This window comes from Corythoichthys intestinalis, chromosome 13, assembly GCF_030265065.1.
Source record: "Corythoichthys intestinalis isolate RoL2023-P3 chromosome 13, ASM3026506v1, whole genome shotgun sequence".
NCBI classification, from domain to species: Eukaryota; Metazoa; Chordata; class Actinopteri; order Syngnathiformes; family Syngnathidae; genus Corythoichthys; species Corythoichthys intestinalis.
Window position 1 is genome coordinate 11,924,247 of NC_080407.1, and position 15,064 is coordinate 11,939,310.

The following is a 15,064-nucleotide window of genomic DNA, read 5'->3' on the forward strand; positions in this document are numbered from 1 at the left end:
GGCACCCTTCATAAGCGTCAATGGAATTGGGGAAGTTTGGGGGACACGTCCTATTTATATCTGGTCATTTCCTGTTGATGTGGCGATTTTTATATTCTTTCCCATTGAAAATGAATGGGAAAAACTTTGGACGTCCATGTTCGTCAATGGCATCGAGTTACATAGGCGTCAATGGAATCCAAGTACATTAGCAACAATAGATTCAACATGCATGGCCGTCAATGGCATCAATGCAATGTAAATTCCATTGGAAATCCCATTGGAAGTGAACGGGAAATTTTCCCATTAGAAATGAATGGGAAAGTTTTAGGCAAATTTCCGGGAACCGTAAATTTTCCAAATTCTGTATACAACTTTTATGCCCCTCACTGTCCCGAAATTTTTGGATGGCCAAATTATGTGATTTGGTCAAAAGTTGTAGGACTAGATACATTTGGAACTTTTTTTTTTTTTTTTTTTTTGGGGGGGGATTGCCATTCACAGGCGAACGGAAAAATTTTCAGGGCCGTTTGAAAAATTCCATGCGTCGCGCGAAAATTCCGCTTGGATAAAACTCTCATGAACTGGCTTTCTGATTAAATTGGCGAAAATTTTATACAAAACCTAACACGAGGTGTTTGCAATTTAAAAAGTAATAGTGGAAGTTTCCATTATTTTTACGGGGGATTTCAAATCCTTGACTGTATATAAAAAAGTCCCATTAAAGGAAATCATTTTGTATATATTAGGATGAACCGACTCAATTTTCCGCAGCTGTTCCGTGCGAAGCGCGGGCTGCAGTAAATTTGCGCCAGAGAAAGATTGTTTTTAGAAAAGTGTGAACGACGGGTGTATTGTCCCAACGGAGGCCCGGTGCTTTCCGCTCCATCTGCTCTCACTGGCCGCCTCCGGAGGGTGAATATTTTGCGGCGGCACGCGAACGACGGTGCCGGGGCCGCAAAGGTGCGTGGACGACGCGCGATCCATGCGTGAAATTAGGCCCCCGTCCGCACGGAGCTTATCCAAACACACGACGCAAACAAAGCCAGAGCCAAAATGTACCAACACACACCCACTTGAAACATGCGCACATGTATAAATACACTCAAATAAAAGCACTGTGGGTGTGCATGCGTGAAAGGTTCTCTTGTTTATTTAAAATTCGGTCAAAACAACATCTGTTTTGGCGTGGTACTTTGAGCCAGACCACATCACTGTCGACATTTGTGTGGCTTATTATATGAATGCAGTGAGAAATTTTTAATTATTTTCAGGATGAAAAAAAAATATTGATGCTTTCTAAATACATTTTGACCTATTTTGGGCATAAACAGTGTTTTGTCAATGCAAACACATTGAAAAAAAATAATAGCATAATTGCCAAAGTCATTTTTAAAATATCAATTCAAATAAAGTGCTTGCAAAAACTGTTTATGATGATTGTCAAATGTTCAGAACTAACTGGGGCAGTCATAAACCAAGGTAATTATATTAGCTATTGGTTATTTTGTGAGATATATTTTTTCATATTAATTCTTCCCAAACATGCCTTGCTAGTAATAAATTATTATGTTGTGCTTCTTAAAGAAAATCCAAAATATGGTAACACTTCACAATAAGGGCCCCTTAATTAACATTAGTTAATGCGTTTTTAGACAATAATTAATGTTTAAGTAACATTATAATAATTCATATAATCCCTTACCTAACGTTAGTTAATATATTAACATCAGTTAATGCACAACCAGTTACTAAATTAATGGTTAATTACCATTTAAAAAAATGAATATAATGCTATACTTAACATTAATTCAACATATACATTAGTGTATTAACACAAAGTTATTAATGTAAAGTGGTCCAAGTAAGTGAAAATACAGTCCCTGACAAAAGTCTTGTCTCTTATCCATTTTGTAGAAACAATTGCTAATAACCTGCCTTTTAATTATTCAGTTGGTTTCAGAAATGGCTTATATGAAAGCTAAGACCCTCCTAAATGATGCTGAATTTACAAAAATATATTTGTTTCACTGAAAAAAGATTTACCATTGAATGAAGAAATAAAGGTCAAATTTTGGCAAGACAAAAGTTTTGTCGCCAACAGAAAGTAGTGTGAAAATTCACCAAAAAATGTACTTCAAATACAAAAATATGTTACATAACATAAGCGAATTAAGTGGTGGTGCTGTGAGATCCAAATTTAATATTTTGTATGACTTCCATGGGCTTGAAGGACTGCATCCATGCAGTTCGGCAAGGATTCATAATATTTATTGATGAAGTCATCAGGAACATCAAAAAAAAAAAAAAAAAAAAACAGTCTTGCACGCCTCCCAGAGTTCATCAACATTCTTGGGTTTTGTCTTCCATGCTTCCTCTTTCATCCTGTTCATGTCTGGTGACTGGGCTGGCCAGTCCTGGAGGATATTGATCTTTTTCCACTGCAGCAGAGCTCCCCGAGACCTGGTCACCTGAAGTCCCTGTGTCAACCAGAACACTCTGTTGAATTCTGTCAAGAAATTGTCTCCATGGTTGAATCAGTGCCCAGAAACCAGCATTAAACAAAAGTCAATTAAAAACCCGTGTGGCATTTGCCAAGGCCCACAGCCTGTCAAAAGGATGGACGCCGGAAAAGTGGCAAAAGGTGGATTTTTCAGATGAATCTTCCATTGAATTACACCACAGTCGCCGCAAATATTGCAGGAGACCTACTGGAGCCCGCATGGATCCGAGATTCACTTAGAAAACAGTGACGTTTGGTGGTGGCAAAATCATGGTCTGGGGTAACATCCAGTATGGGGGTGAGCGAGAGATCTGCAGGGTGGAAGGCAACATGAATAGTCTGAAATATCAACAAATCTTAGCTGCCTCTTACATTCATACCCATAAAAAAGGACAAATTCTGCAGCAGGATGGTGGTCCACTGCATACTTCAATCATGATCCTCCAGGACTGGCCAGCCCAGTCACCAGACATGAACATCATTGAGCATGTCTGGGGTATGATGAAAGAGGAAGCATGGAAGACGAAACCCAAGAACGTTGATGAACTCTGGGAGGCATGCAAGACTGCTTTCTTTGATGTAAATTGTATGAATCCTTGCCGAACCGCATGGATGCAGTCCTTCAAGCCCATGGAAGTCATACAAAATATTAAATTTGGATCTCTTAGCACCACTACTTAATTCGCTTATGTCATGTAACATATTTTTGTATTTGAAGTACATTGTTTGTTCAATTTTCACACTACTTTCTGTGAGCGACAAAACTTTTGTCTTGCCAAAATTTGACTTTTATGTCATCATTAAATGATAAATCTTTTTTCAGTGAAAAAATACATATTTTTGTACATTCAACATCATTTTGGAGGGTCTTAGCTTTCATATGAGCCATTTCTGAAACCAATTGAATAAGTAAAAGTCAGGTTATTAGCAATTGTTTCTACAAAATGGATAAGCGACAAGACTTTTGTCAGGGACTGTATCATGGGCATTAATGAATGCTTAAATCTAGGGCTGTCAAAATGATCGCATTAACGGGCGGTAATTGATTTTTTAAATTAATCACGGTAAAATATTTGACGCAATTAACGCACATGCTCAAACAGACTAAAATGACAGTACATTGTAATGTCCGCTTGTTACTTGTTTTTTGGTGTTTGGCGCCCTCTGCTGGCGTTTGGGTCCAGCTGATTTTATGGGTTAGTACCATGAGTGAGGATGGTGTAATTATTGACATCAACAATGGCGAGCTACTAGTTTATTTTTTGATTGAAAATTTTACAAATTTTAATAAAATGAAAACATGAAGAGGGGTTTTAGTATAAAATTTCTATAACTTGTACTAACATTTATCTTTTAAGAGCTACAAGTCTTTCTATCCAGGGATCGCTTTAAGAGAATGTTAATAATGTTAATGCCATCTTGTTGATTTATTGTTATAATAAACAAATACAGTACTTATGTACCGTATGTTGAAAGTATATATCCGTCTTGTGTCTTATCTTTCCATTCCGACAATAATTTACAGAAAAATATGGCATATCTTATAGATCAGTGGTCTCAAACCGGTCCTCAAAGGGCCGCAGGGGGTACTGGATTTCATTCCAACCAAACGAGACAAATACCTTTTCACCAATCTGGTTTCTTCCAAGTGTAATCAGTTGATTGCAATCAGGTGCTGCTTATGTTAGTAGAAACCTCATTGGTTGAACTGTTTGTGCTGGATCTGTTGGAACAAAAACCAGGACCCACTGCGGCCCTTTGTGGAGTCGGTTTGAGACCGCTGTTATGGATGGTTTGGATTGCGATTAATTACGATTAATTAATTTTTAAGCTGTAATCAACTCGATTAAAAATTTTAGTCGTTTGACAGCCCTACTTAAATCATTAAGTATCATCAGGCAAATTATGTCACTAACTCCAATTATGTCCAGCTTGGATCTTTTACCTCCATTCAAGTGAGATAACCTGCCGGATAACACAATGAAATATGTTATAAGCATTCATTAATGCTCAGGAGAGTGTCATGTCATAATTATGATTGTCTTATGACAGTCTGATGGTGCCACTGTTAAATAAACTGTTACCAAATGCCATAACTAGCAATTAATGAAACAACTGGAACAGTAACTGAAGAAATAATTAGGGTTGCACAAGGATTTTGATTGTTATTTACGTCTGTTGCGCTGCAATGCATGCTAGGGGGAATGTTGGACAACAACAGTGTCGACAGAAGGTGGCAGCAGAGGTTGACTGACTCCCCCAAGGGAGTGGTGATGGCCAAAGCAATGAAGCTTTGCAGCCAATTGGTTCAAAGCTTCATGGTGGTTCATTTAGTCGTATTACAGTCGTATGATGCCGCTGTCAAATCAAGTGTTACTGGTTAATATTTTTTGGTGTAAATATCCCATAATACAGTGAGGAAAGCTGCAGTTTATAGTCCAGTGTGGCTTATGTATGAACAAATGCCATTTTTGTGCCAAAAGTGGTGGGTGGTGCCTTAAAGTGTGAACATTACAGTATGCCTAAAGGAGGTGCCTGTTTTGGTTTTAGGGCGCTGATGGCTTTGGTTTTGAAAATAGGCCCCTTACGGATCGGTGCCGAGCCCCGTGTCCCGTCAACTGATCGTGAAGTCAATGATTACTCTTAAATATTTGGCCTCTCACTGCAGCATACCTAATGTTGTGTCCCCTGAGTGGACTTCAAAGTCCAAATCCGAGAAAAAGAAAGGTGGCTGCTAAAAGTGGAGCAGACATTGCGGTGGGTCAAACAAGCAAAATAAAAAACAAACGGCGTGCCAACTTACCCCGAGGTCTTTCCCCGCCCACTTGCACTCGTCCCGTTTGGCGGGAGTGGCAGGCCACGCGATCTGCGCAAATGACAAAGTGTACAAAGTCACTTGGCGCTCCCAAAAAGAAAAAAAGACAACACAGGCAGGGAAGGAAGAAAGGAAGAAACGAGGGAACGCTTGAATGTTTCATGAAACAGGAACGCCGTGAGTCACGTTTGTATAATTCAAGAAAAATTTCTGAGTTCAATCCGAGCTCGTTCCTTCCCGTCTGACCTCACGAATCTCGCGGAAACGCAGCCCGTATGCTTCTGATTAAAGTTTCTATAGCGTCGCAAGGCATATGGACGCACTTTGCCGTCGTCTGACGTGAGAACGGACGAACGAGCGCTTCGGAAGAGACAATACGCAAAGTATGAATAATGCATTCAAATTGTCTACTTGGTAAATCCATATGTGCGCACATGAATTATACACAGACAGATTATAAACAGGCCGGGAGTGAGATGTTTCCGTAGTATGTACTTTAGAAAGGGGCAATTGTTTGCACATGGCACTGTAAATTACACTAGCACAGCTATAGTATGCATGTGAACTTGTTGGCTGCCATTGACGGCGATAGATTTCCAAATGAATTGGAGTTCAATAGCAGTTGATGTTGATATTGTATAGTGGGGCAAATAAGTACTGAGTCAACCACCAATTGTGCAAGTTCTCCTACATGAAAAGATTAGAGAGGCCTGTAATTGTCAACATGGGTAAACCTCAACCATGAGAGACAGAAATGTGGGGAAAAAAAACCAAATAAACAAAATCACATTGTTTGATTTTTAAAGAATTTATTACTAAATTAGAGTGGAAAATAAGTATTTGGTCACCTACATACAATCAAGATTTCTGGCTGTCAAAGAGGTCTAATGTCTTCTAACGAGGTCTAACGAGGCTCCACTCGTTACCTGCATAAATGTCACCTGTTTTAACTCATTATCGGTATAAAAGACACCCGTCCACAATCTCAATCAGTCACACTCCAAACTCCACTATGGCCAAGACACAAGAGCTGTCGAAGGACACCAGAGACAAAATTGTGGACCTGCACCAGGCTGGGAAGTCTGAATCTGCAAATGGAAAAACGCTTAGTGTAAAGAAATTAACTGTGGGAGCAAGAAAATGAAACACATACAAGACCACTGATAATCTCCCCCGATCTGGGGTTCCACGCAAGATCTCACCCCGTGGCGTCAAAATGATAACAAGAACGGTGAGCAAAAATCCCAGAACCACATGGGGGGACCTAGTGAATGACCTACAGAGAGCTGGGACCACAGTAACATAGGCTTCTATCAGTAACACAATGCGTCGCCAGGGGACTCAAATCCTGCACTGCCAGACGTGTCCCCCTGCTGAAGCCAGTACACGTCCAGGCCCGTCTGCGGTTCGCTAGAGAGCATTTGGATGATCCAGAAGAGGACTGGGAGAATGTGTTATGGTCAGATGAAACCAAAACTTTTTGGTAGAAACACAGGTTCTCCTGTTTGGAGGAGAAAGAATACTGAATTGCATCCGAAGAACACCATACCCACTGTGAAGCATGGGGGTGGAAACATCATGCTTTGGGGCTTTTTTTCTGCAAAGGGAACAGGATGAGTGATCTCTCTAAAGGAAAGAATGAACGGGGCCATGTATCAAGAGATTTTGAGTGAAAATCTTCCATCAGCAAGGGCATTGAAGATGCGACATGGCTGGGTCTTTCAGCACGACAATGATCCCAAACACACAGCCAGGGCAACAAAGGAGTGGCTTCGTAAGAAGCATTTCAAGGTCCTGGAGTGGCCTAGCCAGTCTTGAGATCTCAACCCCGTAGAATATCTGTGGAGGGAGTTGAAAGTCCGTGTTGCCCAACGACAGCCCCAAAATGTCACTGCTCTAGAGGGGATCTGCATGGAGGAATGGGCCAAAATACCAGCAACAGCGTGTGAAAAGCTTGTGAAGAGTTACAGAAAACGTTTGGTCTCCGTAATTGGGTACATCACAAAGTATTGAGATGAACTTTTGGTATTGACCAAATACTGATTTTCCACCATGATTTGCAAATCAATTCTTTAAAAATCAAACAATGTGATTTTCTGTTTTTTTTCCCCACATTCTGTCTCTCATGGTTGAGGTTTACACATGTTGATAATTTCAGGCCTCTCTAATATTTTCGAGTGGGAGAACTTCCACTATTAGTGGTTGACTAAATACTTATTTGCCCCACTGTATCTCGAGGCACCACTGTATTACTGTGGCCTTTGTCAAGACGTCCTTGCAGTCCTATTTTGAGGCCTTCAGTCGAGAATCTGCATTGCAAATTTGCGGACCGGCTTAATCACCGCTTTTAAATTGTAATGACGCACAGATGAGAAGTAGAAAGAGGAAGGCAAGTACGCTCTTTTTTTTCATTTCGCTCTTCATCAGCCTGCAGCCCGTAGGAAAAGTGAAAGAAAGCGGCGGTTTCATCTACTCAAATTTGATTAGAAAAAAGAAAAGACCTCGAGCAGGTGTGTTAATGGAATTACAGTGGAAGGGGAAGGGACTTTAAAGTCGGTCTATTGACAGACTGAGTGCAGGTTTGGTCTCAACATTGGTAGGGATGATATGGCATCACCTGCCTGTACATTTTTTGCTGGGGACGGGACATTGACAATGATCAATGCAAAATTAATCTGTATTGACTTATACTTTCATGTGTATTGGTTCAGCCTATACCGTTCAATTCAAACCTTTGTTTTTATGAAGGAGGCACCTTTTCTCGTAGGCACAGTCTAACTGTTTGCCAGGACACCCCGGCCTATCAAAGCAACAACCGAGAACAACAAGAACAAAGTTTGATAGCACGGCGCCTCTCAGACGTCAAGGCAGGCCCAACCGCCCACCTCAATTGAACTAAACTGCAATAGAAGATTATCCTAAACACACCCTTCTTCTGCCCACAGCCCGACCCGCGAGAGCCTTCAAAAGACTGATTATTTAACTAATCGTGGTCATTTTTCTCAGGAACCGTTTGTTGACATGTGATAGGGTGATCTTGCCTCCCCGTCTGAGTCTGTTTCTGTTTCGCCTTGCTGTTTGATCGCTGTCGACCTGAATAAATTGTCAACTTGTTTTTCCGTGAGCCTTCTTTAAACCGTTCAAAATGGAGTCAGTAAAAAGGGTTAAGACCAGTGTTGTTAATAAAGGCGTTATTTTTTTCAGTAGTGAGTAGTCTAATAAATTACTTTTCTCATCTTGGCAACGCCGTTAGAGTCACTGAGGCGGGAAAGGCGTGCGTTACAATGCGTTACTATGTTGGTTGAATGACGCGTGAAAAGTCTGAGAGAGACGGACTCACGGAGACGAGAGAGCAGAGCAAGAGTGGTGAGGAGGCAATGGAGTTGTGACGCCGTTGCAAACGCGATGCAAGGTGGCTCAAATAATACCTGACTGTAGCTGATAGCCTACAAACTATGCCCAAATGATGCTACAGTAGATATCACATATATATAGAACTAGATGCAAATGACAGACACGGCGGCATTCGCAACATGTATAAAGAACTGGATGCGTTAGTAAACAGCCCCCACCTTCAAGCAGCAGACTTCTCAGGAAGGCTCTGTTGTAGAGAACCTTCCTAGCAAACCTAAGTAACTTTCTATCTAAAATGCTCCTAAATTGGCAAAATCTTGACTTGAATCTAGCTTTAAATGATGAAACAGTTTTAAAACTTACACATGTCGAAAGTAGACAGAAGGGAACTAAGTCAATAAAGGGAGCAATTTTAGCAACTTTAACGGTTGATTCACAACATTAAAAGACTTCCAAACATAGTAAAGGTTACTATCTAGTTATCGCAATATCCACAATACCCCTGTGTCTAGTTAAGTTCAGGGTAAAGAATTGGGCTAGGGCCAATTGTCCCAAAAACCCTTTAAACTTCAAACTGTGTGACCTGTTTATTTTATTTTTTTATTTTTTTGAAAACAAAAAAAAAAACAAAAAAAAACATGAAAATCATCACCAGTTACTTTACCAAGTAACTAATTACTCTTACATACAGGTAACTGAGTTACTAACGCAATTAATTTTTGGGAGAAGTAATTTGTAACTTTAATTAATTATTTTGTAAAAGTAAGATTAACAACACTGGTTAAGACTTAGGTGAACGCGCAGAGTTTGGCCTTTTGGCCGGGATGTTGGTGTCCCGCCAGCTTGGGTTGTTGGAGCTTCGCAAGCGTGGGTCCGGCGGTTTGACTGGTGTGATTCCGGTAGTTTGGTAAAAATTGGTTTAACCCTTTAAACCTGCAATATGAAGCAATTGTCAGAGAATCCCAAAATTTAAAAAATAAGGTCCTAATGGTACTTTTTCAAATTTGTAAAAAAAGAAAAGTCAAAATGAATATGTGGAATATGCGCTCTAATATTTATAACCCTAGCTAAATCCAGATTTTTTTTCTCATGGAACCTGCATTTTTTTTTTTTTTTTTAAAAATAAATTTCAAAATTCTAAATTAGAGTCTCAAAATAATGAAGTTCTAAGTGTATCAAATGTGATACATTAGGCTAGAAGGGGTTAAATTGCTCTTCAAGTCTCATTAGGCAGAAGGTTCTATTATTTTTCCCCATCCTTCTGTCATTGTCTGCATGCTATCCTCATTAAAATATAAAAGCCTATAAATGTTTGGGATGTTTTAGTTAAAGCAGACACTGTATTTTCATCTGTGTGATTTTGACAAAGACGAGATCACATTTGATGGTGATTTTATGCAGAAATATGAAAAATTCCAAAAGGTTCAGATACTTTTTAATACCACTGTACATTACACTTTTGCATTGGGAGAAAATACCTTTACTGTTTACTTGTGAAGTAAATTCTGAAGCAAGTACTTTTGTACTTGAGTATTTTTTTCCCCTGATACTTGTACTTTTAATTAAGTAAATTTTTGCACCTGTATCTATACTTTTACTTCAGTAAGAAAAAAGTGAGTACTTCATCCACCACTGGGTATATGTAATTTTTACATTATGAATATTTTATTTGCATGTTTCAAACTATTAATGTCCTACTGACAACATATGCACATATTTATAGGGTTTCATATGTATTTATAATAAATATATTTATACAAAAATGTATCTTTAAAAGGGGGGTTGGTGACACTAATTCACGGTTTTTCACTTTACGCAGTAAATTCTGGTCCCCATTAACAGCGATAATTGAGGGATCACTGTACAATATACTGCTGGTTAAAATATCAGCTTAAGTCAAGATTAGAAGTTATGAAGTTGTATATCAAATCACTGATTATTTTTGTATAGTATTTAATATTTAATTAGAAAAAGGAAATGTAATGTACTTAAAATAATAATTTGCATGTCACTTCGCCACTAGGGGCAGTATAATTGCCGCTCGGCTGACGCTGCCCTGCGTGCGCCCGCCGGGAAGGCCGAATCTTGCGCGTCCTCTTATTTTAACCCTTTGTACTGACTCCATGTTTCAAAAGCTTGAAGAACACTCACCGAAAACAGGTTGACAATTTATTCGTCGACAATGGTAAAAACAAGGCAAAAACACACGACGGAGGGACAATACTGGATCCAAAACAAGGCTATATGTTTCCGAGCAGAAAAAATCTGTGTTATCTCAGTGTCCAGTCTTTTTAAAGTTTTTGCTGACGCGGGTCATGTCGAACGTGTGTCTGAAGGTGGGTCTGGGCGTTGCTTTTTGGTCTTCCCCTTGTTGGCCGGTTTGAGGCGGCTTAGGTTCGTGCGCGGATTGGGACGCCCGCTATCAACTTTGCTGTCCGGGCTGGTTGTACTTGTTTTAGGACAAAGCGCTTTGTCCTTGGAGTTTGCTGGGAGAGCAGATTGCCAGAGTTGGTGCGTCACTCTTGTGATAAGACGGCATTGTGTATCTCTTCTATTTCTTCTCATTAAACTATGGTGTTAATGCAGACAATTATATGGTGTGTGCGATGACGATATCGTTTCTCCTTCAATGGTCATGCAGTAACAGTCCAAGAAGAGTTTCACAACTAGTCACATTTTTGGCAGAGGATAAAGAATATGAACGATGTGCTTGTTTTAAAATATTTACCATTTAATTCACAGCCACCTGCCAGCACTCATGTCTTAATTAAAATCCATACTCTTGTCGGTCTCCGCACCTGTTTGTGATCTCTGTTGATGTTGACGAGGTCGAAGGAGAAAATGTGGTCCTCGGCGCCGACCAGGAGCCTCCCTCGTTCCTCGTCCAGCAGGAACGTGTCATAGCCCGAGCTGTTGGCGAGCCCGGCGAAGCTCACCAGGTTACTCGAGTCCAACATCTCTGAAACAAAACAAACAAACAAAAAAAAACATATTAGAATTTTTTTTTTACATCCAATTTAATCCAAGAAAAGCAGGTGATCACAAAATAAAAAAAAAAACATCAATGTGAGCTGTCAATCTTAGAAGCTCCTGTTGTGTGTCATGTTTGATTACATACACACACACCAAGCTGACAGGTAGAGCGTGCGACATCACAGCACGTCCAAATCAGGGTTCAGTGTGTTCATCTGTGTGATTGGTTGAATTATTCATACACCATCCTTGTGTGTGTGTAAACGCGGTATTATGCAAATGAAGACAAAGCAGAGCGTGACAGAACGCGCGCACACACGCTTCAGCTCGCTGTGACACGACAATATTACATAGCATTCAATTAACATTTAAAAGACGAAGCTGGCCGAGCGTGAAAAAAGGTTTGAGGAACAAAAGAAGCCTTCAGACACAATAAATGAATGTAGTCTATGAAAAATGTTAACAATAGGAAATGACGCGGGAGTGTTTTTCAACGTATTTAATAACTAATTGTGTAAATTCATTTCAAGCGTCATTAAGCGCTACTTTGGAATACAAAGCACATTTTAAACTGGGATTGTGTGAACATTTGAAAATATACACAAAATTTCCTTGTGTATACATTATTAAACTATTTTCTGTTTCAATTGCTATGTTTGAAAGCCAGTTTTGTCTACACTACATGTGTTTTATTTTGTCGTTTAGTTTTTTTTTTACAGTTGATGACAATCATTTTAAAATGCAGCTCAGTTTACAATCAAAATTTTTAACAAAGACAAACTATAAGAACTACATATATTAAAAAAAGGCATTTATATATGGCGGAAAACACAGACAAGACTGAAAAGCAGTTTCTGCTCTTGCACACATCTTTAAAAGAAACTGCTGTATTTTAAGCTAAAACAACGGTTGTGTTTGATAGAACAATATGTCTAGATGCTGCCATAGCAGATTCATGGCACATTAAGCCCCCGAACTATTTTTAATTTGTCCGTTTTACCCTGAAAACCCCCGTTTACGACGTCGCGTAACCGCTTTTGTTTCAACCCAGCCATAAAACGAAGGTAATAAATTATATTTATTATTCAAAATGCCTGTCATTTTTAGCTTAAAATCATTAATTGATGTCTCATATTTCGTTTTTTTAAAAGAAAAAAACGACTTTAAAAAATTATTCACTCACATATTTTAAACTTTTAAACAAATTACGTCAAAATGAAAAAAATGGCGTCTGTAAAAAAGTCACGGATATCTACCTCATAACTATCACTTAATTGTATTTTTTTTTTTTACTGTCGCATTTTCTCCGATATGATAGATGATAAGTGATCAATCCAAACAAAGAAAAAAATGAAAAATAAAGTTTGAAAGGGTTAATATATGAAAAAGAAAATCTCGACCACTCCTTGATGTCTGCGGTTTCTGCATCGCGACCCTTGTTATATTACCATGTTTCACCCATAAAATCCCCCCAAAATCCAGCTGTGGCCATTCACAGCTGTGTCTTGACACTCGGTGATACATACTACATGGATTTTTTGGATCGAAACAGAACAGTTGTTCTCGCGTGCTCTCACCTCCAGATAGGGTTTTGCTGTTTAAAAAAATATTTTTCTTTTAAAAATGTCCTCCTTCTCAAACTTTTTCTTCCCCCAGAAAATTGAGATTTTAAGCTTTCCACATGCATATCGGACAATTTTGAAATTTGGCCAAATTGGGGGGTCTCAGAGCGGAACTTCAAGTAACCTGAGTGTTTTCCGCCATATATATATATATATATATATATATATATATATATATATATATATATATATATATATATATATATATGGGAAACACAGATAACAACTGTTGTGTTTGATAGAAATATATGTCTATATGCTGCCATAGCAGATTCATGGCGCCCCTGAACTATTTTTAATTTGTCAATTTTACCCTGGAATCCCCCGTTTACAGACGTCGCGCAACCACTTTTGTTTTAACCCAGCCCTAAGAGGAGGGTAATAATTATATTTATTATTCTAAATGTCTGTCATTTTTAGCTTAGAATCATGAATTGATGTCTAATATTTTGTTCTTAAAAAAAAAAAAAAAAAAAAAAAAAAAAAAAAAACGACCATGAAAAATTATTCACTCCCATATTTTAGACTTTTAAACAAATGACATCACAATGAAAAAAATTTACTGACGTCGCGCAACAACCAGCCCTAAAATGAAGATAATTAATTATATTTATTAGTCTAAATGTCTGTCATTTTTTAGCTGAGAATCATTAATTGATGTCTAATATTTTGATTAAAAATAATAATAATAAAAAATTATTCACTTGCATATTTTAGACTTTTAAACACATGACGTCACAATGAAAAAAATGGCGTCTGTAAAATATCTACCTCATAACTGTCACTTAATTGGATTTTTTTTTTTGTTACTGTTGCATTTTCTCCGAAAGGTTAGATAAATAATCGATCCAAACAAAGAAAAATTGTAAAATAATGTAAAATAAATAATAAATAAAATAATATAAAAATGAAATAGACAAACTATAAGAACTATATAAAAAATGGTGTATATATGGCAGAAAATACAGACAAGGCTGAAAAAGCAGTTTCTGCCCTTGCACCCACCCGTTTAAAATAAACTGCTGTAGTTTAAGCCAAAAGAACTGTTGTGTTTGGTAGAACAATATGTCTATATGCTGCCATAGCAGATTCATGGTGCATTAAGCCCCCAAACTATTTTTAATTTATCCGTTTTACCCTGGAGGCCCCCGTTTACAGACGTCGCACAACCGCTTTTGTTTCAACCCAGCCATAAAAAGAAGGTAATTATATTTATTATTCAAATGTCTGTAATATTTCAGATATTAATATTTTAGAATATAAATAATTGATCCAAATAATGAAAAAAAAAAAAAAAAAAAGATAAATAATTGATCCAGATAAAGAAAAACTGAAAAAAAAAAAAAAAAAACATTTCGGCAATCTCCTTGATGTCTGTGATTTCTGCATCGCGACCTTTGTTATATGACCATGTTTCACCCATAAAATCCCCAAATAATCCAGCTGTGGCCGTTCACAGCTGTGTCTTGACACTCGGTGATACATGCTCCATAGAGTTTGTAGATCGAAACAAGGTAAGTACGCGATAATATCTCGTTAAAGTCATGGCATCTGTAATTCTGCTCTTGCATGCTCTCACCTCTTAAGGCTTTGCTGTTTAAAAAACTTTTTTTTTTAAATTGCCCTCCTGTTCAAAATTGTTCGTCCCCCAGAAAATTGATATTTTAAGCTTTTCAATGACACATGCATATCGGACGGCTTTGAAAGTTGGCCAAATTGGGGGTCTCAGAGAAGGCACCTCAGTGTTTTCCGCCAAATATATATTGCCGAAAACTCCAGACAGACAAAGCTGAAAAAGCAGTTTTTGCTCTTGCACCA

General features: G+C 38.3%; 1 protein-coding gene across 3 annotated transcripts in view; it reads right to left on the reverse strand.

Annotated features, from left to right (window-relative positions):
* sema3aa (sema domain, immunoglobulin domain (Ig), short basic domain, secreted, (semaphorin) 3Aa) overlaps nt 1-15,064 on the reverse strand; it is a 186,759-nt gene that overhangs the window by 32,020 nt on the left and 139,675 nt on the right. For all 3 annotated transcript variants that reach the window (XM_057853602.1, XM_057853600.1, XM_057853601.1), the window contains exons 2-3: nt 11,450-11,610; nt 5,286-5,348 (exon numbers count right to left, since the gene is read on the reverse strand). In XM_057853602.1, the coding sequence (XP_057709585.1) occupies nt 5,286-5,348; nt 11,450-11,608 (222 nt within the window). In that variant the 5' untranslated portion in view covers nt 11,609-11,610. The remainder of the gene's footprint in view (nt 1-5,285; nt 5,349-11,449; nt 11,611-15,064) is intronic.